At 39.9% G+C, this 22,318-nt stretch overlaps 2 protein-coding genes across 3 annotated transcripts in view; one reads left to right on the forward strand and one right to left on the reverse strand.

Annotated features, from left to right (window-relative positions):
• The window catches only part of LOC101750690 (tryptophan--tRNA ligase, mitochondrial-like), a 45,713-nt gene extending 24,234 nt beyond the window's left edge, over positions 1–21,479 (forward strand). For both annotated transcript variants that reach the window (XM_025151944.3, XM_040652752.2), the window contains exons 3-6: positions 10,282–10,362; positions 12,095–12,180; positions 14,618–14,736; positions 16,661–21,479. In XM_025151944.3, coding sequence (XP_025007712.2) covers positions 10,282–10,362; positions 12,095–12,180; positions 14,618–14,736; positions 16,661–17,109 — 735 coding nt within the window. In that variant the 3' untranslated portion in view covers positions 17,110–21,479. The remainder of the gene's footprint in view (positions 1–10,281; positions 10,363–12,094; positions 12,181–14,617; positions 14,737–16,660) is intronic.
• Positions 2,471–8,308, reverse strand: LOC100857210 (heat shock transcription factor, Y-linked-like). Its single transcript, XM_003640449.5, has 2 exons — positions 3,520–8,308; positions 2,471–2,876 (listed from the first exon to the last, which is right to left on the reverse strand). The coding sequence occupies exons 1-2, from the start codon at positions 4,030–4,032 to the stop codon at positions 2,529–2,531; spliced, it is 861 nt and encodes a 286-aa protein (XP_003640497.5). The 5' UTR covers positions 4,033–8,308; the 3' UTR covers positions 2,471–2,528.
• Positions 21,480–22,318: the final 839 nt, after the last annotated feature.

Here is a 22,318-nt window from a genome sequence, read left to right on the forward strand (position 1 = left end):
GTAACAGTCTGCTTTCATAAAACATAGAAAGTTTTATTAAAAACAAAAAGCGTAGTGAGGGGAAGAAGGAAAGATGACAGTGAGCAATCTGCACATATGGTAAGCTTGTATGGTATAACCCATTCACTCTGATTTCTGGTGGATACAATACACATTTAAGTTCTTACCCGTAACCATCTTGTGTCTCATCTGCTTCACAGTCAAAACAATTTTAGAAACTGCTGTTGCTTTAATGTGGTCTCAGACTGTCCTTCCTGTCCACCTACCTATCCTCATCAACACATGCTAAATATCCCAAGGGAAGCTAAAATTCCATCAGAGTTGATGGAGCAGGCAGAAGTTGATATGCTGCCTTAATGCTTCTCTGAGAAGTCCTGTGAGTTTCTGGACAACATAACATTCAATTCAGGGCGGAAAATTGCAGTTTTCAGCCTTTTGGTTGGAGTGATTTATTTACTTTAGTGTAAGAAACTGAGTATTCTTGCAGTGTGCAAGCAAATTGAAGCAGTAACTCTGGGAGGTGGGAATTTGCCAATTTGTCTTAGCCTTAACTCCAAAAGCCAAAATACGACAGCTTAAATATGTGCGCTAACTGTTGTACTGCTATTATTTTCCAGAAACATCCATCTGCTTTGTATTGTGGGCAGAGTTTGAATGGATTCAGGATACTTCTTGTCCAATTTTCAGAGAGACTTAAAAGCTTCCATTGCATCACAGCTTATAAATTCATTAAAGTCCATTTAGTTTAGCATAATCCATTGAAAACTTCCTGTCATAAGAGGAAGTATGTAACTAATTTAGAAAACTATTCTGCTTCTCTCATTCCACCATTTCCTCCTACATAGGACTGGGCTAGACTAAAGCTCGGTGGGAAGAAATCATAGTAGAGTTATTTATTTATTTTAAATATCTTCTTCCACCTCCTCTCTTCTCTCTTAGTTTACCTGGTTTATTTCACGGAATCATAAAATTGCTCAGGTTGAAAAAGACCTTTAAGATCATCAAGTCCAACCACAACCTAACCGTACTATGCTAGCAACCCTCTGCTAAATCATGTCCCTGAGCACCACATCCAAACGCTTTTTAAACACATTCAGAGATGGTGACTCAACCACCTCCCTGGGGAGCCTATTCCAGTGCTTAACAACCCTTTCTGTAAAGATGTGTTTCCTGATATCCAACCTAAACTTACCCAGGTGCAGCTTGAGGCCATTTCCCCTCATCCTGTCACCAGTGAGAAGAGACCAACCCCGCTCTTGCTTTGAGGTACTGGAAGAGAGCAATAATGTCTCCCCTCAGCCTCCTCTTCCCTAGATTAAACAGCCCCAGTTCCTTCAGTTGCTCCTAATAAGGCATATTCTCCAAGCCCTTCACAAGCCTTGTTGCCCTTCTTTTGACTTGTTCCAGCACCTCTATGTCCTTTCTGTGCTGATATACAACTTTCTGATGCCCACACTCAGCAGTGAATAAAAGCTAAGTAGGAACTGGCAGGCTGCAGCTATGCACGTGTGTCTTCTCCAGAATCAGGTGAAAATTAGAAGGGAAGTGCTTGTTAAGAGCTTTTGTAATTACATCTTTTAACCAAATTCTCTGGATTTCACTGTAAGTAGTGAATCATCTTCTGGAGCAGTCCTTCTTACCAACTCTTTTGCTGAGTGGTCTCATTTGTAAGTCGTTTACAAACACTCAGTGCTGGGCAGACAATGATGAGTCACAGTCCAACCCTTTAGGAGACTGTTCTGGTAACATCACTTGGGCCTGGATGGAAATTAAATGATTACATGGAATGCAGTGTATTTACCAACTACTGGAGTTTTTCCTAGAAACGGAGAAAAAGTATCAAATATCAATCTATAAAGCCAAGAAGCTATAAAGATGCAACAGGAAACCAAGGCAAGTACAATGCCCAGTAGAATTACTTTATGAGCTTTTCTTCACTTCCCTCCCAAATCACCACACTCCTAAGCAAAACTACCCAACAAGAGCATAAGATGGAGAAAAAAAAACAACCCATATAAATCACCTTGGATTGATGAACATTAGATTTTATTCTTTTACACAATGAATGCTATGCATTATTAAGTTGAAGTATGTGACTTAATTTCTAGCTAAGCCCCACAGTACCATTCCAAGACTGGAAAATAAAATAGAAATGTTTTCGGTGTTAACAGTGAAATGTCTACTGCAACCAGCTAACAACTGCACCTCTGCTGTTAATGAAAGCCGAGGAACAAAACAGAAAGCATTACAGAAAAGGCACTTTATTGCAAGAGTTCTTAGTGCTAGTAACTAGATTATATCTAGCATCAGAACAACACAATCACCAGACTTGCTCCACACAGTGCCTGCTTTGCGTTCAGCATGTTTGCCAACACCTACAGGGCAGGGACTGTGGAAAGACTCCCTAAATGCACCCCCCACTCTTGGGCATAAGAAGACTAACTGAAGAAACAGGACAGGACAATGGAAAAACAGTCCAAACATTTATTTTTTATAAACTACTCTACTCTGTCTACATGGTACTACTTTTATCTGCAGTGCTTCCTGGAGCGTAAGTTGTAGGGACATCCAACTCCACCACCTCCAGCTCTGCTGTCTGGTCCCAGCCCTGGTGGAAGAGGATTGCTTGGTACTAGAGATGTGCGATTTGCAGAAGCAGCAGGAGCAGCATCCTGGGTGGTAACAGGGAACTCACTGCCTGCCGACGCAGCAGCGCCTGACTGCATCTCCAGCAGTCTTCTCTGCTGGCCCTCCTTCAAATCTAGGGCAGGTGAGGATGCAGCTGGTCTTCTCCTTTTAACACCAACACTCCACTTGAATTTTTTCTGCCAGAGGAGATAATCCCTCTTGAAATGCGGATTATAGTAGCAGAGTAACTGCAAAATGCAAAGGGAAAGAGTTTGTTACCACAGTTTCAAGACTGGAAAAACAAAGATACAATAACTAATAATTAGAATCTCAAGAAACCAAGATAGAGGACTCAGGGGCAATTTAAACAGGAATACGTGAGTATGAAACATTGTGGTATGGTTAACTACATAGGTCTCTCCAAAATTAATGCCCCCTATTTATTTCCATGGAAACTGCAACAGCTACTAAGTGCACAATATTGTTATTTGATACAGCAAGTTCTCAGCTACAAAACACTTTTTGTCAACTCTCAGCACCCTTCGGAACCACCCATCATCTCACTGTGCTCACATCTACTCTTTGTTCTCCATAAATGTTCAGCAGTCGTCAATGAACATCTGTGGGTGTAATTTCTTTCCACATGAAAGAATTCAGTTCCGCCTCTGACATCATGGGCCAGTATAAAACAGGAAGCATTACATTCAGAGCAGCCCTGGTAACAACTACCCTTGCTTGCATTTTTGCCATTTGTGAGCCGCAGAGAAATGTAGGATTTTCAGAAGTGTAAGTACCCAAATATCACCAGCTGTCAGCCACCTCACTTTGGAGTGACTGGCCACCAATCCCACTGTCCCAAGAGCTATTTCACATGTCGGGGGTGCTACGTACCTCACAAGGAGTAGAAATTGCTGCTCCCTCTGCTAGGATTTCAGCATGTGAGGCGGAGCTTGGCAAATCTCCTTCAATAATATAGAAGCCGTGGTGATGAAGGTGTTGAACAAAACTTTTCATGCTGTCGATATCGAAGATTTTGAGAGGTCCTCTCCTGGCCAGTACTTCTGTTCTGAAGAAAGGCTCCTTAATCACTATAAAATCTCCATCATTGCCCCACGAAATGGACTGGAAGTGATTGCTTTCAATAACTTTCCAGAGGTTTTTCAGAAAGTAGCAGGGTGACAAGTCCTTGGCTTTGGCGGAGCACTTCTCAGAAAGATCATGATGTCGTCTTTTGGCATGTGGTTCCCCATGAGAAAATGGAGAAGCCTTTTCTTCTTTGGTAGGTCCTAAGGCAGCATCCTGAGCTGCTCTTTTATGACGGACTGGACGGGCAGCAGAAGCCAAGGCTGCAGAGTGAGTGTTTGGGACAGAAACACCTGGTGTTTGTGATGAAGATGTCTCCATTTGAGTTATTAATTTTTCACCTTGAAAGAAATAACTGTCCACAACTGTTTCCCCAGCCAACAAGGTTTGTCCTGCCACCAGCAAGAGGCAGCACAATGGGGAGTGGGACCTCCACAAAAGTCACCATGGTGACGTTCTGTTGCATCACAGTAACATCATAGACCAGAGAATGTTTGCTGGCAAAATGTGGCAGTGAGATACACATTAAGAAAATATGAGCCAAGATATTTATGCTACCCAAACCAATAGATAAAAAGAAAACTTCATTATCCCCGAGGGGCATCGTTTTAAATAATGACTTCATTGGCTGTGTGCATATACATATATACATACATATAACCATCATAATAGTTACCCTTGCTTGTATTTTTGAAAAAATAACAATTAAAAATTAAAAAATAAGAAAAAACCTGGCTATGCAGAGTAAGGTTTGTTTGGCCGCAAGGAGGGAATGTTAGTCGTTTTTTCTGGAAATAACTCTTCTATTAGTGATTAGTAAGCCAGATTGTGGAGGATGCTTAATGCAATGGAAATTGAAGGAGGACATGTGTTGCTAGTAATAGCAGAGAGATGACCATCTTGACCGTTTGAGAAATGTTGATGGGTTTTACAGACTTGTATAGGATTAGGAAGGAAAACTGCAGTAAAGTGGGTAGGAGTACAGAAAAGAAAAAGAGTAGAAGTAGTCTATTTACTGAGAAAAACAACGGATATGATTTGGGCTGTCTGAAACCAGCATTCACCGTTTGGATCTGGTTAAGCTTTTTTTGCAAAAACTACAAAATGCAAAGTTGTTAGCTCTGTGAGGAAAACAATAAGTGAAGGATTTACTAGACAATTTGGTCCTCCAGTTATTGATTAGAGAAGCTGCATGTTGAGGACAGGAAGCAATAGTGCTGTATTTCAACAACACATTCGAAGTCTTTATCAGAATGAGACGTTACTAAATTTTTTGCATGCAATAAATTACACTTAATAGTTTTAAAATCCAGGGGGAAAGCTGCCATTTTAAACTTGATTTTGAGTAATGCATAACACCTACATAGTTCAGGATGTTTTAGTGGAGTCCTCTCAGTACTAGCAACATAATTACAGCTATGTTTAGCATTGTAGTTAGAGACCAGGCAAAATAAACTGCATGAATGATCAATTTTAAGAAACAGAACTCGGTGACAATGAAGGCTGGTTGTCAAAAATACATAAACAAAAAGCAGGAAAGCTACAACCATCCTAGAAGTGGTATTTTAAAAAAACAAATGTATATGTGTTCATTAAAATAATATTAAATATGTGACACCACCCACAAAAACAGTGATCCAGAAAATCTCTTTCCATGGCTTCAATCATAGGAGAAGATTAGAGCTTCAGGAAAAAAAAAGAAAAAAAAGATGGCACTGGAGGAAATGTTCTTTAGTAGACCTGCAGCTGGCTGAAGACTGGAAAGTCTGTTAGAGTTTAGTGATCACTTTTTTTGGAGTGGCACAATCAGTAGTTATATCCCTCAGGATTTTGTGCTGGACACAGTTCTAGATCAACATCTTCATTTGTGACATGAAGAAGGTATTGAACAGCAGCATCACTAACAAAGAACACAGTGGTCTAGAAAATCCCTATCTCTTGGGAAAGGGATAGCCCAAGTTTGTGGGCAATGCTAAGCTCCTTTGAATAGTCAAGTGTTCTGGCAAGGGAATGGGATACCAAAAGAACTCATAAAACAAGATTGGGTAGGCGCATTACTGTTAGAATGCAAAGTAAAGCATTTAGCTAAAAGTAGTGTAAACCTTCTGTACGCATTATTGAGCTGAGTCAGCTCAGTAAAGTCTTACAATTCTCTGAATTCATTGGCTCATCATAGGTATTGCTCAAAAAAGCCAGAAATATATCACCATAATATCAGGAAGGATATTGAGAACAAGACAGAGGTGTCATTTTGTCACTACACCGAACTTCAGTGTGTTTTCATCTTGAATACTGAGTAGAGCTTTAGCGTGTGCTCCTCAAGAAGGATGCAGCGTATGTGAGGTGATGCAGAAAAGGGAATTTAATGCAGCAGAGGGACAGAGCAGCTTCCTTGAAAGGAAAGACTTAAAGTTTGGAATGCTTCAGGTTGAAGAGAAGGCTGATGCTATGGAGCAGGCAGTATCACAGGATTCAAAAGGAAATTACATCCATTTACGGAAAGTGTGGATACTAGTAGGACTGGGCCAGATATAATAGCTTCTGATATTCCCAGCTATTATGGGTGCTGGTGGAGTGTGAGGGGAAGGCACTTCAGGAAGCAATGGGCTCATGTACTCTAAAGCAAAAATGTTGCTGTGCTCTGCTGTGATCCAGTATGGTATTTCTTATATTCCTCTGTGTTTCCATTGCTTAATGAAGACCTTCACTCAGAATTTTAAATTGAATTAGGGGGTAGCAAGAGGCCAACTGAGTTTGTCCAAAAAAGTGGTTTGTCGTAATTGTAGTGCACTGCTATTACTTAGTGCCAGAGAGGAAGGGTTAACTGGGCCTTTAATTTACTTGTATCGTATACATATTCACTTCTTCCAGTTTCTTGGTATACAGAGTTATCCAAATCAAACTGGTGTCGTTTTGTGGCTCGAGTAACCACATTTAAACTGATGCACAGTGACTGACCAAACACACCAATTACCTGCCCCTCTTGCCAAGTAAAACACAGCAGCTTAAACCATGATTTAGCCTGACAAATGATTTGTTGTTTAAGCCTTATACCTCTTGATTCACAGACTGACACACATTCAGTTACTGCAATTTGTGTGATGAATGTTAGCCCATTAGGCTTCAGTACTGAATTTTTTTCCAGCTGAAATCTTTACCCTTCTGAGCACTCTTTTGTGTTTTCTCCCCTTTTTATTAGTCTTTTTCTTCACAGTAATCAGCACGCTTCTAGCCTTGCTTAGGAAAGGACTGTGTTGTGTTTAAAGATTAGAAGTGAATATAACTTGCTTGAACACAGAACTGCAGATTTGACTGAACAAATGTTGTTTAGATCACTTGGTGTTTTGGTAACTGGTGTAATGTCAAAGCCACTAATGCAATGAAATACACATGCAGTCTTGGCTGTGGAAGCAACAACTGCCAGAGAGGGATCAATGACTGCATAGTTTTTAAAGGGAGTCCTTGTCAACACAAGTGCAACAGAGCACCATCTCCTCTCTATCCGTGACTAGAAGAAAGGAATCAGAAACCACTTTGAACCAGATGGTGATTCCTTCTAAAAGAAGTAGAGGTCTGAGGTTAGTATTTCCAATTCAGCACAGTTTTCTTCTTTGCAAAATACATGTTTGGTGCATCTTGATGTACTTTATCTTGTACACAGAAAATAGCAAGTCTTATAAGCTTGAAGAAATTTATATTAAAAAAATGACTGAGTTTTTGTCTTGATGTTAAATAGCTTTATGCAACATTGACAAGCAAAATAGTCTAATGACTGTTAGCCAGGAAATGACTAAATATAAGATGTGACAACAAAGGAATTGCCGTTAATAATGTTAATTTTTACGTGTTAACAAACGCTTCTTACTGCCTTCCATCTGGAGGAAGCATGATGATTTGAACTTTTTTGAGGCAGTTAGCATGCTCTTAAACATCCAAACCTGCCAATATTGAAAGGAGGGAATAGAGCATGTAAGCAAAGGAGCAGAATATAGACCACCTTGTTCTTTTGATGATTATGTCATATATAGCTAATTAGCAACAGAACAAAAGGGCTAAAAGTAAATTAAAAAACAGAGTATACATCAGCAATGCTTGCCTGTTTCACTAACCTTGAAATGAATATTGAAAAAGCTGAATAGTATACATCAAGGTTATTTCATGGCACATTTCTTGTCTCGCCCTGTAAAAAGTCTTCCTCATATCAGGAAGAGGGGAACATCCCTCTGTCTAATGGGATTCAGAAACAATTAAAATTCATCTGTTGTGATGTTTTCTCCAGAATGAATGCCAAATGAAGGGTTTGTTACACAGGATTACACTAGGTCATCTTTTTCTCTCATCTTTTCATCACAGAATCATAGATTCTGTGGGTAAATGGCCTGGGTTGAAAAGAGCCTCAAAGGTCATCTAGTTTCAACCCCCCTGCCATGGGCAGGATCAGCAACAAGGGTGGTTTTAAAACCACCGTTGCAGAAAGTGGAGGCCCGAGGCCCAATCGTTCACTTTCACCTTCAGATGAGCATTCATTTTGGTAGGACTGCAGAACTGCCGACTCTGAAAAGTCGTGGCTGTCAGGTGAAGTCCTTCATGACTGGAAGAAGGGAAACATCACTCCCATTCTCAAGAAAAGGAGAAAGGGAAACTAGCTGGGAAAACAGAGGCTGCTGAGGACCATCGGGAACTTACAGGCACATGTCTATGCCTGGAAAGACCATGGAGATGGTCTTTGATGATTTGGAAGATAAGTTAAAGCACTTACAAAGCAAGGAGGTGATCTGTGACAGCCAGCACAGCTTCACCAAGGGCAGATATAGCTTCATCAGTCTGGTGGTATTCTATGATGACGTTGGTGGACAAACAAAGGGCAACAGAAGTAATCTACCTGTATTTCTGCAAAACCTTTGATATGGTCCCACACCACATCATTATCTCTAAATTGGAGAGATGTGGATTTGAAGACTGGGCTGTTTGGCGGATAAAGAACTGGCTGAGTGGTCGCAGTCAGTGGGTTGTGATCAACGGCTCTATGTACAGCTGGAGGTGAGTGATGAGTAGTGCTCCCCAGGGTTCCATCTAGCTATCAGCACTCTCCAACATCTTTATCAGTGACATAGACAGGGGGATGGAGTACACCCTCAGCAGGTTTGCTGATGACACCAAGTTGAGTGGTGCAGTTGATGCAGCAGAAGGAAGGGATGGCATCCAGAGGGACCTCAACGAGCTTGAAAAGTGGGCCCATGTGAACCTAATGAGATTCAACAAGTCCAAGTACAAGATGTTGCTCTTGGGCCAGGGCAATCCCAGATATGTGTACAGACTGAGAGCAGAACACATGGAGAGCAGGCCTGTAGAGAAGGACTTGGGGGTCCTGGTGGAACAAAAGGTTGACATGAGCCAGCAGAGTGTACTTGCATCCTGGAAGGCCGACTATATCTCGGGCTGCATGAAAAGATGGACGGCCAGTGGGGAGAGGGAGATGATTTTCCCCCTGTTCTCTGCTCTTGTGAGGCCCTATCTGTAGTACTCTGCATCTATACCTGGAGCCTCCAGAACGAGAAAGACGTGGAGGTGTTGGAGTTGATCTAGAAAGGGCCACAGAGATGATCAGAGGGCTGGAGCACCTGTCCTGTGAAGAAAGACTGAGGGAGTTGTGCTTGTTAAGCTTGGAGAAGAGAAGGCTCCGGGGAGGCCTCATTGCGGCCTTCCAGTATTTGAGGGGGTTTTTTTGTTTGTTTAACTGGGCCTGATAGTGACAGGAGAAATGGAATAGCTTTAAACTAAAAGGGGAGATTTTGGTTAGGTATTAGGAAGATATTCTTTACTCAGAGAGCAGTGAGGCACTGGCACAGGCTGCCCAGAGAAACTACGGATACCCCATCCCTGCAGGTGTTTGAGGCCATGTTGAATGTGGCCCTGGGCAGCCTGATCTAGTGAGTGGCAACCCTTTCCATGACAGGAGGGTTGGACCTACGTGTTGTACTTGCTTATCTGATATTATAATTTCAGACATGCTGAAGTATAACATACTTCAGGCAGAGACATGGACGTCTGAGTTTAAATGGGGTTTCTGGGCCCATCGTTGAAGGGCACTATTGTGATTGGCCAGGACAAGTAAGGGAAACAAGTACAGGCAGGACTGTGGTGCAGAAGAAATGTAGTTTGGGTGACTTCTGACTTTTACAGTGAATTTGCACTGGAAATGAGAAAGACAAAGACTTTGATTATCTGAAGATGTGAGGAAGCTGTGACACAGTGACTAACATGCAGTTAGTTTTTGTGCAAGTTCAATTCTGTTACTATTGTTAAAGCTGTTTATTTCTTTATTATATTGTGAGTTGTCAGGATCAAGAGCATTGCTCTGCTACACAATCTCTGCTGCATCCAAAACTTTCAGTTAGTTTATCAGTTTTGGCCTTACTATAAAATAAATAAATAAATAAATAAATAAAATTTTTAAAATGTCCACACAAATAAATGATTTTGAGATCTCAAATATTATCTGTATTGATTTTGAGAAAGCAGACATAAAAATGCAGAAGTTTAAAATATGTTCTGACTTTGTGCTTTCAGGTTCCTGAGCACACAGAACTTGCCTGGATTCTTGGATGCTTAACTAATGTGCCACGGTTACTGCGTTTGCCCCAGTGGAAGGTATGAACAGTTTAGTAAGTTAAAATAAAGTATATGGGAATTCAATACAATTGCTGTCCTTCAAATACTTGTTGAGTATAAACTGTCTCTTTGTTATCCTTGGTTTAGGGTTAAGAATTCTCTAGTCCAACAGTAAAAAGAAGAAAATAAATACATCTTTTTGGGGGCAGAAACTTGCAGTAACTGTACCAAAATGGTAGGAGTTGTGTAATTCATTTTATTAAACTGATTTTCTTAACATGTTTGGAGTTATTTTGATACTTGTTTAATAATGCATAAGACTACAAGATATTGTAGCAGAAACTTTGTGCCATGCTGGCTGAGGAGTTCCATAAAGGGAAGTGGCTGTTCTGTAAATCTTATGGAATAGGGTGAAAAAGAAACATCCCAAGAAATGTATGTTGGGGGAGGAGTATAGAATTAAAATACTAAAATTGTTCTCAATTATAAAGTTAATGAACCTTGATTGTTGGCTTTTATTGTTTGTTTCCTGCTCATCTTAATCTTGGTACTGTATCAGCATTACCGCATTGACTGCATAGGTACATTTAATTTCCTTGGATTTTATTTGGCATTTAGTAAGCAGAAAAAAGGCAGGAGAGAGAAGTATCAAAAAAGGGGAAAAAATCCTTAAGAGCAGTTTGGCTTGCAGAGTTCAGAGCAGTCTTAAATACCTCCAGATGTTTTCTTTTTTCCTGTTTTTCTTCTTAATTAAATAAAAACAGTAAAACTTAAATACTGCAACCAGTGTTAATGCATGGCATAAATTAAAGCCAACCTTTTCAAACCCAAGGTTCTAAAGTTAAGCTCTTAAATCCTACTTAGACTGGATTGACTTTCCAAACCTGTAGGTAAGTGTTACAGGTGCTAGGCTTTCTACAGTAGCTTCCCTGAGCCCAGACACTTGGGATATAGAAAGAAGACAGGATCTATATGATAGGGTGAGAAAAATTGAAAGGTATTTGTATGATGATAACGAACTAATATAGATGTTAAGGGTTTTAGTGTAGTTAACTATTGTTAAAAAGTAGTTATATTGTTGCTAAAACAGACTAAGTAATCTATAGCTAAAATATCTTGATTTAAGTGATATACCCTATGCATACCCTGTGGTGGTAAAGGACTTCAGGGCAGTGAATGGACTGGTGGGAGAGAATGCTGGACCCTGCCTCTGCAGTTCTGGATTCTCCTCCTGGTTATCACTGACCATTCTGGTGACTGATCACTATATCTTGATCTCTTGTCACTGAAATACAAGTGCTAATGCCTTTCTATATGTTGATTATAAAGTATTCCAGAAAACAAACAACTCCAGAAACTTGCCAAAAATACTATTTTAGAGGTAGGCATCATCATTATAATAACGCAGCTTTAAAAAATACTATTTTAAAACTAGGTTTTATCATTATAATAACCCAGCCTGACTATTTTGTATTTGTAATCATTCTGGTTAGTAAGATTACAAAGAGAAAGAAAACATAAGCTTATGTTTTCTCACTGCTACTGTATTAGAACAGTGTAGGAAAATACATAAATATAGAATATAAAACAAATGTATATATTCACAAGAAGCAGATTCTACATAGCACACTTTTCTCTAGAGTTACGTGATGAATGAACACAGTAGCTGAACCTACACTCAAATTAGTTAGAGCTCTAATTAACTAAAATCATGGACTTTGACACTGTTAGCCAAAAGTATGATTTCTCTCTCTTCTTCTTTTCCAAACAGATGAAATGTGCCGGCCAAAATAATGATGGAAATGTCGGTTTGTTGACTTACCCTGTTCTTCAAGCAGCAGATATTTTGCTGTACAAGTAAGAGGAAAAATGTGAGCCCATGGGCAATGTCTATTCAGCTGCCTTAAAGTGAATATTCATCAGGTCAACATGCTAACTTACTAAGTGGGGGAGCTGGGTGTGAATAGATCAGAAAATTGGAAATGGATGACAGTTTTTTACCTTTCCAGTGGCTGTTTGAAATCTAGCCTGGGTTAAAAGCAACTCACATGGCTGTAAACAGAAAAAGCAGGTCATCTCAGACCAATTCTCTGGGAATTACAGCACATTGATTTTAATGATACGTATTGCATACACACACACATTTGTAAGTTTTTTTAAAAATTAAGTATACTTTATTTCATGCAGTGTGCTGTAGAAATACTTGAGCTGACTGCATACACCCCAGCTGATAGAGCTTGTAGTGTACCCTGTTGTATTTCATGATACGTTTTAAACTGTCTCAATAAGTATCAGGGGCAGTGTACTGTGTATTAGTTATTTTTATATTCCAAGTGTATGTACTTTGAGGAATTTTCTGAAGTGAAGTTGTGAGTGCTTTTTGGGACACCAAAATAACACAGAACTATGAGGACAGAGTAAGCAAGATTTGCAAGTTGTTAACCTCCCCAAACTATCTAGACAAATGTAATCCTCAGTGCCCATTAATAGGAGGAGACAGTAATGTAGGAAGACTAGTACTTGATACTTCTAATTTATGTGAATTTTATCTGAAAGTAATGGTAAGCAAGCGAAAGGAAGAATCTGAACATTAAAATGATCTTTTGAACAGCGAGACTTATTTGATTGTAAAGCAACATTTTAAGTAGACAACTTTATTGGAAATTACCTTACTTTGGGTGATTGAATTCAACCATGTTTGTCTTTTCTGTCTCTAGTAAGATCGTTTGATTCATCCTTCTTTACTGAATTCTGCTTCAGTGTGCTTCAGCTTCTATGTGTATTAACAGCAGGTTGTCCAAACAGAGCACAAAACAAAGAAATGAAAGAGAAACAATATCTCTTTGAAGAAATTTCACATAGTATCTTTAATAAGAAATGTTTAAATGTAAAAACATAATATAGGGAACAAGAATCAGGAAGAAATGGAAACACAGGAAGGGAAGAGTAGTCACAAAGAAGAATTAAGAGCAGGAGGAGGGGAAAAACAGTATGAATTCAGATGAACCAAGGATCAAAGAAAAAGGAAAATGGACAGAAGGTAAATATGTGACAGAAAGAAACAAAAATAGCAACAGGACAGAAATATTTTTAAAAAGCAGCAAGGGAAAAGGCAAAGAATCATGCAGAGACATTTATAAAAACAATATGTTTTCTGTTTAGTGGCAAACTTTGTGAATATGGAACCATTTTGTCATATGGAAACATTTCTTTTGACCTGCTTAAAGTATATTGATTATGGTACCTTATTTTCTTTCTGCTAGTTGTAGGCCACTGTGATTTCCTATTGGCTACTGTAACTTTTTAGGTTTCCTTGCTGACTATTTGATGGGGGATAAAGATGGACAAATTGATTTCTGGATGTCTGCCCAGTAATTTAGAGTTAAAAGGAAGAAGTACCATGTTGAACTAAAATTTTCTGGGAACATAAAAGATGCACAGTAAACTTCTTTACACTGGAACATATCCAGGATTCAGAGCTGAATACCCTACAAGCTCTAGGAAGGAAAAATCTGCTTGGAGGGAGGGGAGAGTAATCAAAAGCTGGCAAAACTTCAAGTCAGCTTAATCTAAAAGAATCATATATTTTTAGCAAGTATGATTAACTGTGGGAAAGAATCACCAGGGGAAGTAATGGAATCTTCACCTCCTCATGTCCTCAGATGCAGATTGTATTTTCCTCCAGAACTGCATTAGCGCCATAGAGCTTAATACAGAAGATCAAATGATGCTTTGATCCTAACAATCCTGATCTAGGAAAGCTAGCACTCGTGGGTAGAAATACTGGACCACATTATATTTATATAATTGTGAACCATGAGAAAGAGCCACTCTCGTCTTTTCTTCCATTGGTAAACCCACAATACAACTTCTCAACAATAGTTACATCTTGCTGGGACATGACAAGGCAATTTTGGACATTGTGCCTGGCAGATCTTACTTGCTTTGTTCACGAAATCTAACACATGCTCTTTGATCTCTAAGGAGACAGCAGGAGATAGGACCAAAACCTTTCTTTGAGCTGAGTTTAATTATTTGCTCTTATTGATATCTTTACCATACATGTTTTCGTGAAAAGTTATTTTTACCCTTGGAGATATGCTTCAGTTCACCACAAAAAAGCAGATTCATACTGGGATGAGTATGAGCAATCAGTTAAGGATCTTGTTCACATAGCACCTCTACCTAGCTGGCTGAGTATTAGGCTCATTCTGGCCCTTAGTAATGGCAGAGTAATGTTTCAGAGGGACCAGAGAGCTTTGCTGAGTTTCCTGTATCTGTCTTTTATTAAAAGGTCGACACATGTTCCCGTTGGAGAAGATCAAGTCCTGCACCTGGAACTAGCCCAAGATATAGCACAACATTTTAACAAGAAATATGGAGAATTCTTCCCTGTGCCTAAAGCCATTTTGAGTAAGCTGATCTTTGTCTTTTTTTTGTAGTTTATTTTTTTCCCTAAATTGCACTTCAAGTCTGAAGATAAATTTAAATATTGTGGAAATAATTTCCAGGACTAGGAAAAGAGAAGACTGATGCTAAAAGAGTAGAAAAGGAAAAAGTGACAAGAAACAAGAGACTGTGAAATTGTACTCCCAAAATGGACATAAGGCGTTACAAATCCCTGGTAGAGGCATGTATGCAGCATCTATTATTCTAGCCTAGGGGGACAGTTATGCTCTCATCTGTCAGTCAGCCCTTCTGTTCAAGTTCTAGAGCTTTTAGGAAGGGACTCTCTTCCATGTTGCTACTTCAGGAGGTGTATAAGGAGCAAGCCAAAAGACCTCTAGCAAGCAGAATTCTGCAGTGTCTGAGTAGTAGATATTTACATTAAGCATACTAAACAGCTTGTAGGTTTATTGCTACAGTGCATGAATATCTTTTATTTGTGTTTAATTTATGCTTGCGTATTTCACTAAGGGTCTCTTACAGACCTCAGACTTTCCATTCTTTATCTTAGACTCAGAGAGACTTACAAGTAAAATCTTCTCAGTCATTTTTGAGCTACAAGGTCATAGGCCGGGGGGTGACAGGGAGTCAGATGACGCAAATGGTGTGTTTGTTAAGAAACGTGAAAAATTGGGCAAGGAAGAAGCATTGCATCTTTGTTGTAAGTAATGTAGAGGAATGCACAGCAGAGACCTTCGGCCCCAAAAGGGCAAGGAGCGCTCACCTTAGAAAAGACAGACAGTAATAAACTTTTCTCAGTTTTCAAGCCTTTGTGACAAAGATGGTGTTAGATTCACTTAGACCCAGAGTGGGGCTTATAAAATACTGAGTTTTGCAAGCTGTGCAGTTTCTAATGAGCAACTAAATAGTAAATACTGTAAAGAGGACATGAATGCAGCCTATGCTACTGGTGAGGCTGTTTACCAGAAAATACAAAGCTCAAATTGTAAAAAGAGCTTTTCAATTTCCTCATGAGAAGCATAAGTGAGCAAGTATATACAAACCAAAGAACTGTCCTCGATAAATGGAGTGGTTAAGAAGCTATTCAGACTCGCTAGCTATAGACAGCTACATTGCCTGGGCTACTTCAAATTTACAGGGAAATGATAGACTCCTCAAAAGTTGTATCAGAACAGATCCCCTTCTAGGGTCATCTGAATTGTTCTAAGTAGACACGTGATCAGTCTATGAAGAGTATGTGGTGAATTTAGTTGAATTTATTAGATGTCAAAAAACATTTAGTGTGAGTACTTTCAGAGGTACTTCTGTGTACTCCATGAATCATGTTTCTTGGTGAAAGGCTGAAACAGTTTGGGCTGATTCTTTTAAGTAAAAGACTTTGCAATATTCCCTTAATGTGATTATTCAGTTTTGTGTATCTTAAGAGTTTGTACAATACCTACACTTGTTTTATCTATACTGTGCCTTCCCTGTGATGAAGCTGATCATTGTTTGGTTAGGGAAAACTAGCTGTCTTTATTGATATTTGGGAGAATTACCAAGAAATTTTGGGTGGTAAAGCTTCCTAAAATAAGTTAATTACCTCTTCTGGACTTCTTTTTACCAATAAGTTTAACCTGCTTCCCCACTGTTAGAGAATCTTTCATTAATGTTCATTCCATGCTCTTAAGGTAACTAATTCCTGTGTCCCCACAGAAGTTTCTGTGTAGAGAGGAGGGAAAAAATGAAGCAAGTTTTGATTTAGTTAGGGGAGGAGAAAAACTACTTAGAAAGACAGGGAAGGTCAATAGGAGGGTTGATAATTGTGCTTACAACTCCTTTTTAAGCAATGACAGAGAACTTTGTCATGCTGCTACCAAATGTTCTTAGCAATTGTCATAATAAACAATTGTCTATACATGTGCATAATTGATACTTTTTTTTTTTTAAGGTACAACAAAGAAAATAAAATCCCTCAGAGATCCAACAGTGAAGATGTCTAAGTCAGACCCACAGAAGTTAGCTACTGTTAACGTAGCAGACAGCCCTGAGGAGATAGTGCTGAAATTCCGAAAGGCTGTGACTGACTTTACCTCTGAGGTAACTTATGACCCATCCAGTCGCCCTGGTGTCTCCAACCTGGTGTCCATTCACGCTGCAGTAACGGGACTTAGCATAGAAGAAGTGCTGCACCAAGCTGTTGGTCTTGACACTGCTCACTACAAAATGGTGGTAGCAGAGTCAGTTATTCAAAAATTTACACCTATCAGGAATGAAATCAAGAAACTCCAGGAAGACAAAACCTATCTGATAAAGATTTTAGAGACTGGAGCAGAGAAAGCCAAAGAACTGGCAACCCCCATCTATCAAGAAGTAAGAAGACTGGTGGGATTTCAATAGAAACTGACAAGCAGTTGCAAGGACTTTGTCATTTGCTCCTGGAACAGCTATTTTGTTTGAAACATTTTGAAACAAAAACTTTTTTTTCCCTCTACAAAATCCAAATAGAATAGCTAACCTGTTTGCATCAAAAATGTGTGTGAAGCCAGTTCCTTCCAGTGGGACCAGCTCTGGACTTGTCAGATGGTCAGAGGACAAGGGTGCAGGCAGTCACAGTTATGAAGAAATTACACAAAAGCAGAATACAGGGTTGCCCAGATGGGGTTTTGGTTTTTTCCACCAACCACTACAAGAAGCTGAGGTATAGGCAAGATTGTTTTAATCTAGTTGAAGGACTTGTAACCTTCTCAAGAATACCCTTATCTGTTTATGTGATCTTGTTAGAGCTGGCTAACTCATGGTTATTGAGCTTTGATACCATGATGGTCTGTTCTTGGATAACCAGAAAGCACAGACATACAAATCAGAATGACTGGGGCTTTGGAGGTAAAGAGAGTACTTACTGCTTCTTCCTGTTGTGTCTACAAACTCAGTGTAATTTTGAATCTACATCTAGTTTGTGTGAGGTGAGTTGGTCTATCTTATAGATACTGCCATCCATACTGTAGAACTCACTGTGGCTGCTGGATGGCCTCTTTGGTAGTCTCTCCAAAGAATGCAGAGCAAATGTGAATTTCACTTCTGGCAGCACTGTCATCCTCCTCATCGATTCTGAAGTTCTTTGTCAGGAAACTACACAGGCTTCAACTCATCCTTTTCCACCTTCTTTTTGGTTTAGCAGGGAGCCCTGAGATTTTCAGTTCAGCATCAAGTCTAGGATTGCTTTAGAAAAGGTTCAGGGAGAAAAGTTGTGTGAAAGAGATCTTATGCTGATCTGTGAGAGAACTTTATATATAATTTACAAAATTAATTATTTAAAAATTATGCTGAGGTCATAGCCAGGACTATGTCAAAAAATTTTATCAAAATGGAATTAAATATATCTTTGTAAAATCTCACTGTTAAACCTCACCTTCCTGGGTGTCCGGACACAATAGCAACTTGAAGGACAATCAAAAAATCATGTGGATGATTGTCCTTATATGTTGGAGAAGTTGCCAGGGGCAAGTCGGCCTACTGCCTGCATTACAGCAAGTCCCATTAAGGAAAAAAAAAGGCGTTATTGTCATTGGTGACTGAGAACAGAGGTCCCAATACGCTGACTAGACCCGCCTCATGGGGAAGTCTGCTGCACCCCTGGGGTGTATTAAAGATGTTACAAGAAAGCTTCCTAGCCTAGTGCAGCCCCCAGATTACTACCTATTATTGGTTTTTGATGTAGGCAACAATAAAGTTGTGGTGAGATCAGGAGAGGCATCGTCGGCAATCAAAAGGGTCTGCAAATTGTCAGAACAATTGGTTAGAGGTTTAGGAGTGCTGATAGTGTTTTTCTTTATCCTTCCAGGTGCTTAGAATGAGATTGGAATATCTAGGCAGAGCTTATCAATACCTGGCTCTGAGGCTGGTGTCACTGGCAAAATTTTGGATTTTTTGATCACAGTATGGTCAATACAACGCCAAGCCTGCTGGCACTTGACAGGATGCACCTTTCTCAGAGAGGGAATATTGTTTTTTTTCTTGGCTTATTGAAAGACCTTTAAACTAGACTTGAAGATGAAAAGAGGTGAAACGTGGTTTGCCAGTGATAAGCTGTGGGATGACGCACCAAAGTTTGAAGGGTGATGTGCTAATGAGGTCCTTCATTCTTCTCCACAAGGTGCTGGGTGCACTGGAGCACATCTGAAAATTTTTTTGCATTAATGCATACAGCATGAGGAATAAGCAAGAGGAACTAGAAGCCTTGGCTCTGTTCCAGACCTACAACATTGTTGGTATAAGCAAGACTTGGTGAGAAGAGTCCTGTGATTGATGTGTCATGTTGAATGCTTATAGGCTTTTCATGAGGAACAGGCAGGTTAGGCGTGGAAGTGTGTGGCACTGTATGTAAAGGAACGGCTTGGTTGTATCGAGCTTACAGTTGGCAATGACGTGATTGGGGCCCTCTGGCTAAGTATTTTGGGACAAGCAGGCAAACAGATATCATTGTGGTAGTCTGCTATCACCACCCAGCCCAGATGACAACACTAATTAATTATTATGTAAAGAATAAAGAGATATTTCTAGATCAGCCATCCTTGTGCTAATGGGTGACATCCCATGGGTGACATCAGTTCGTCAGGTGTTACCTGGGAGTACCACACAGTTGATACAAACAATTTTGTAACAAACAATTTAAAAATTCCTGAAACACCTGGATGGTAACTTTTTGAACACTGGAAACAAGTTCAGGTGATGTCAGGGTACTACAAGAGGTGCTGTTCACAACTGTACAGAGAAAATTTGTGCAGCCAAAGCTTATTTAGGGTTGAAGTTGGCCAGCACTGTGGAGAACAAAAAAAGGTACTGTGGGAGACAACAAAAAGGACTTCTTTAATGTATGTTTTCAGCAAAAGGAGGACCAGAGGTAACACCAATTAGTTACTTGGTGAGGATGGTTGCCTCACAAATAGGGACATAGACAACACAGAGACATTTAATGCCTTCTTCACATCTATCTTTAACACTGATGATGGGCCCTGGGACCACTAGAACCCTGAGTTGAAGGACTATGACTGTGGTAATGACAAACTCCCAACCAGCTCTAATGTTATGCTGGATTTGCTGCTCCAGCTGGATGTATTATACATCTACTGGGCCTGATGAGATTCATCCCAGGGTACTCACAGAGCTGGCTGATATCATCTTGAGACATCTCTCAACTATTTTTCAGTGGTGTTGGGAATCTGGTGAGATCCAGTCTGGAAGGTGACAAATGTTACAGTTTTTCAGAAGGGCAAGAAAGACCCTGGCAATTAATAGGTCTTTCACTTCAGTGCCTTGCAAAATTATGAAGATTATTCTGGGAGTTATTGAAAAAAACCTGAAAGACAATGCAGTTATTGGTTACAGATAACACAAGTTCACAAGGGAAAAAGTCCTTTTAAGACTAGTTTAACCATCTAGCTGAACAAGGGAAGCCAGTCGTTCTTCTGAATTTCAGCAAAGCTTTTGATACTGTTTCTCACAGTATCCTTCTGAGGAAAATGTCCAGAATACTTATAGACAAATGCATAATAGGATGGCTGAGCAATTGGCTGACAATTTGGACTCAGAGGGTTATAGTAAATAGAGTTACATCAGGCTGGTGGCCAGCCACTGATGGGGTTCCATAGTGCTCCACTTGAGGGCCGGTTCTCTTCAATGTTTTCATAAATGACTTGGATACAGGACTTGAAGCTGTGCTAAGTAAATTTGCAAACAATAATAGATTAGGAGAACCTGCTGACTCCCTTGATGGCAGAGGCCTTGCAGAGAGATCCTGACAAATTGGAGGGCTAAGCAATCACCAACCACATGAAGTTTAACTAGAGCAAGTGCTGGATTCTGCATCTGGGATCGGCAAATATGTATGTATGTACAGACTGGGAGATAAGATGCTGAAGAGCAGCCCCACAGAAAGAGATCTGGAGGTTCTGGTTGATGGCAAGTTGAATCTGAGTCAGCAGTGTGCCCTGGCAGTCTGAATGGCCAACTCTACGCTGTGGTGCATCAGGCCCAGCACTGTCAGCTGGGCAGGGGAAGTGATTGTCCCAGTCTGTGCTGTGTGACCTCACCTTAAGCACTGAGTTCAGCTTTGGGTACCACAACATAACAAGGACATAAAAATTACTAGAAAGCATCCAAAGGAGGGCTACAAAGATGGTTTGTTCAGCCCAGAGCAGAGGAGCTGAGGGGAGGCCTCATGGCGGCTGCAGCTCCTCACAGGGAGTGGAGGGGCAGCGTTGAGCTCTGCTCTGTGTGACAGCGACAGGGCCCGAGGGAACGGCATGGAGCTGTGTCAGGGGAGGGGCAGCTGGGGGTTAGGGACAGGGTCTGCACCACAGGGCGGTGGGCATGGAACGGGATGCCCAGGGCAGTGGGCACAGCCCTGAGCTACCAGAGTGCAAGGAGTGTTTGGACAGTGCTTTCAGACATTGGAATTGGATTGTGGTTGTCCCTTGGAGCCAAGAATTGGACTTGATGATCTTTGGGGGTCTCTTCCAACTCAGGATACTGTATGATTCTATGATTCTAGAACATGATAAAATGTAATGAAAGCCTTACTTGTCCTGTGCTAGCATATTTAATGGTACTGTGTTTAAACTTTGAGAGTTTCATTCATTGTGAGCTCAGAACCATTATATGCCTGTGGCATTTGTCATGGAGAACTGCAGTCTTATGTGACTGAGTTGAAAAAATTGAGAATTTCTATGTAACACAAATTTTAATAAATAAAGCTGTTTGGTTTTTAATTTATTAATTAACATATTGATACGATTCAGAAATAATTAGTTAATTTTGCAAAACAAGAAGTAGTGGTCTGACCATCTGGGAATCTGCACCAAGAGCTGTATTTGCGCATTAAGGATCTGAAGAAAGAGAACCACAAGGCAAATATTTGATAATGGTGGAGTTTCTAATGTTAGTCAATGCAAGAGGAACAGAGTGGATGGTGAGAATGAGAGGAAACCAAGTGCAATATTGACACGTCCTCTAGAAATAACAAATGTATTCAAAAACAGTCCTTGGTTTCAAAGTAACTGTAGCAGACTACAAAGGGGACACATTGCTGTGGTTACGTAGGTATTTCATTAGACTTTTATCTGGGTTTCATAACATATTAAAAAAAATATATTGGTCTGCATAGGAAACAAGGCAAAAAATAAGACACTCCTCATTAGTATTATTGATTAATGTCAAGATTAAAGCTTACTGGGTTTGTTTAACTCACTTCTATTTGTATCACATCCTTAACCTGACTGACCAGAGAACTTGAGCTACTTTTACATTCACTTTATCCCTGTTTTGAGGCCCAGTCTTGGCACACAAAGAAAAGAAACAAGAGGAAGAAGATGACAGAAGTGAATTAAAATGTGACAGAGAGTAGCTTTGTTTCTTTTTGTGTTTTCAAGGAAAAAAAAAAAGGCAAATTAATGAAAGTATTAAAGATGTTGTGTGTACATGGTGTACACACCATGATAGTTAACCATTAGCCAAGCTCACACATGTTTAGCTACCTTTGGTAAATTAGATTTGGTAGACTAAAAAACTGAATGCTTCTGAAAAGCAAATACTCCCTCCTGCTGTGATG

Source organism: Gallus gallus, chromosome 1 (genome assembly GCF_016699485.2).
Source record: "Gallus gallus isolate bGalGal1 chromosome 1, bGalGal1.mat.broiler.GRCg7b, whole genome shotgun sequence".
Lineage (NCBI taxonomy): Eukaryota > Metazoa > Chordata > Aves > Galliformes > Phasianidae > Gallus > Gallus gallus.

Bases quoted from the DNA above. Each gene is read 5' to 3' on its own strand.
- LOC100857210 (XM_003640449.5), bottom strand. From the start codon at position 4,032: ATGGAGACATCTTCATCACAAACACCAGGTGTTTCTGTCCCAAACACT. The intron at 2,877-3,519 runs GTACGTAGCACC...TGCATTTTGCAG, and splicing joins CAATTTCTACTCCTTGTGAG to TTACTCTGCTACTATAATCC.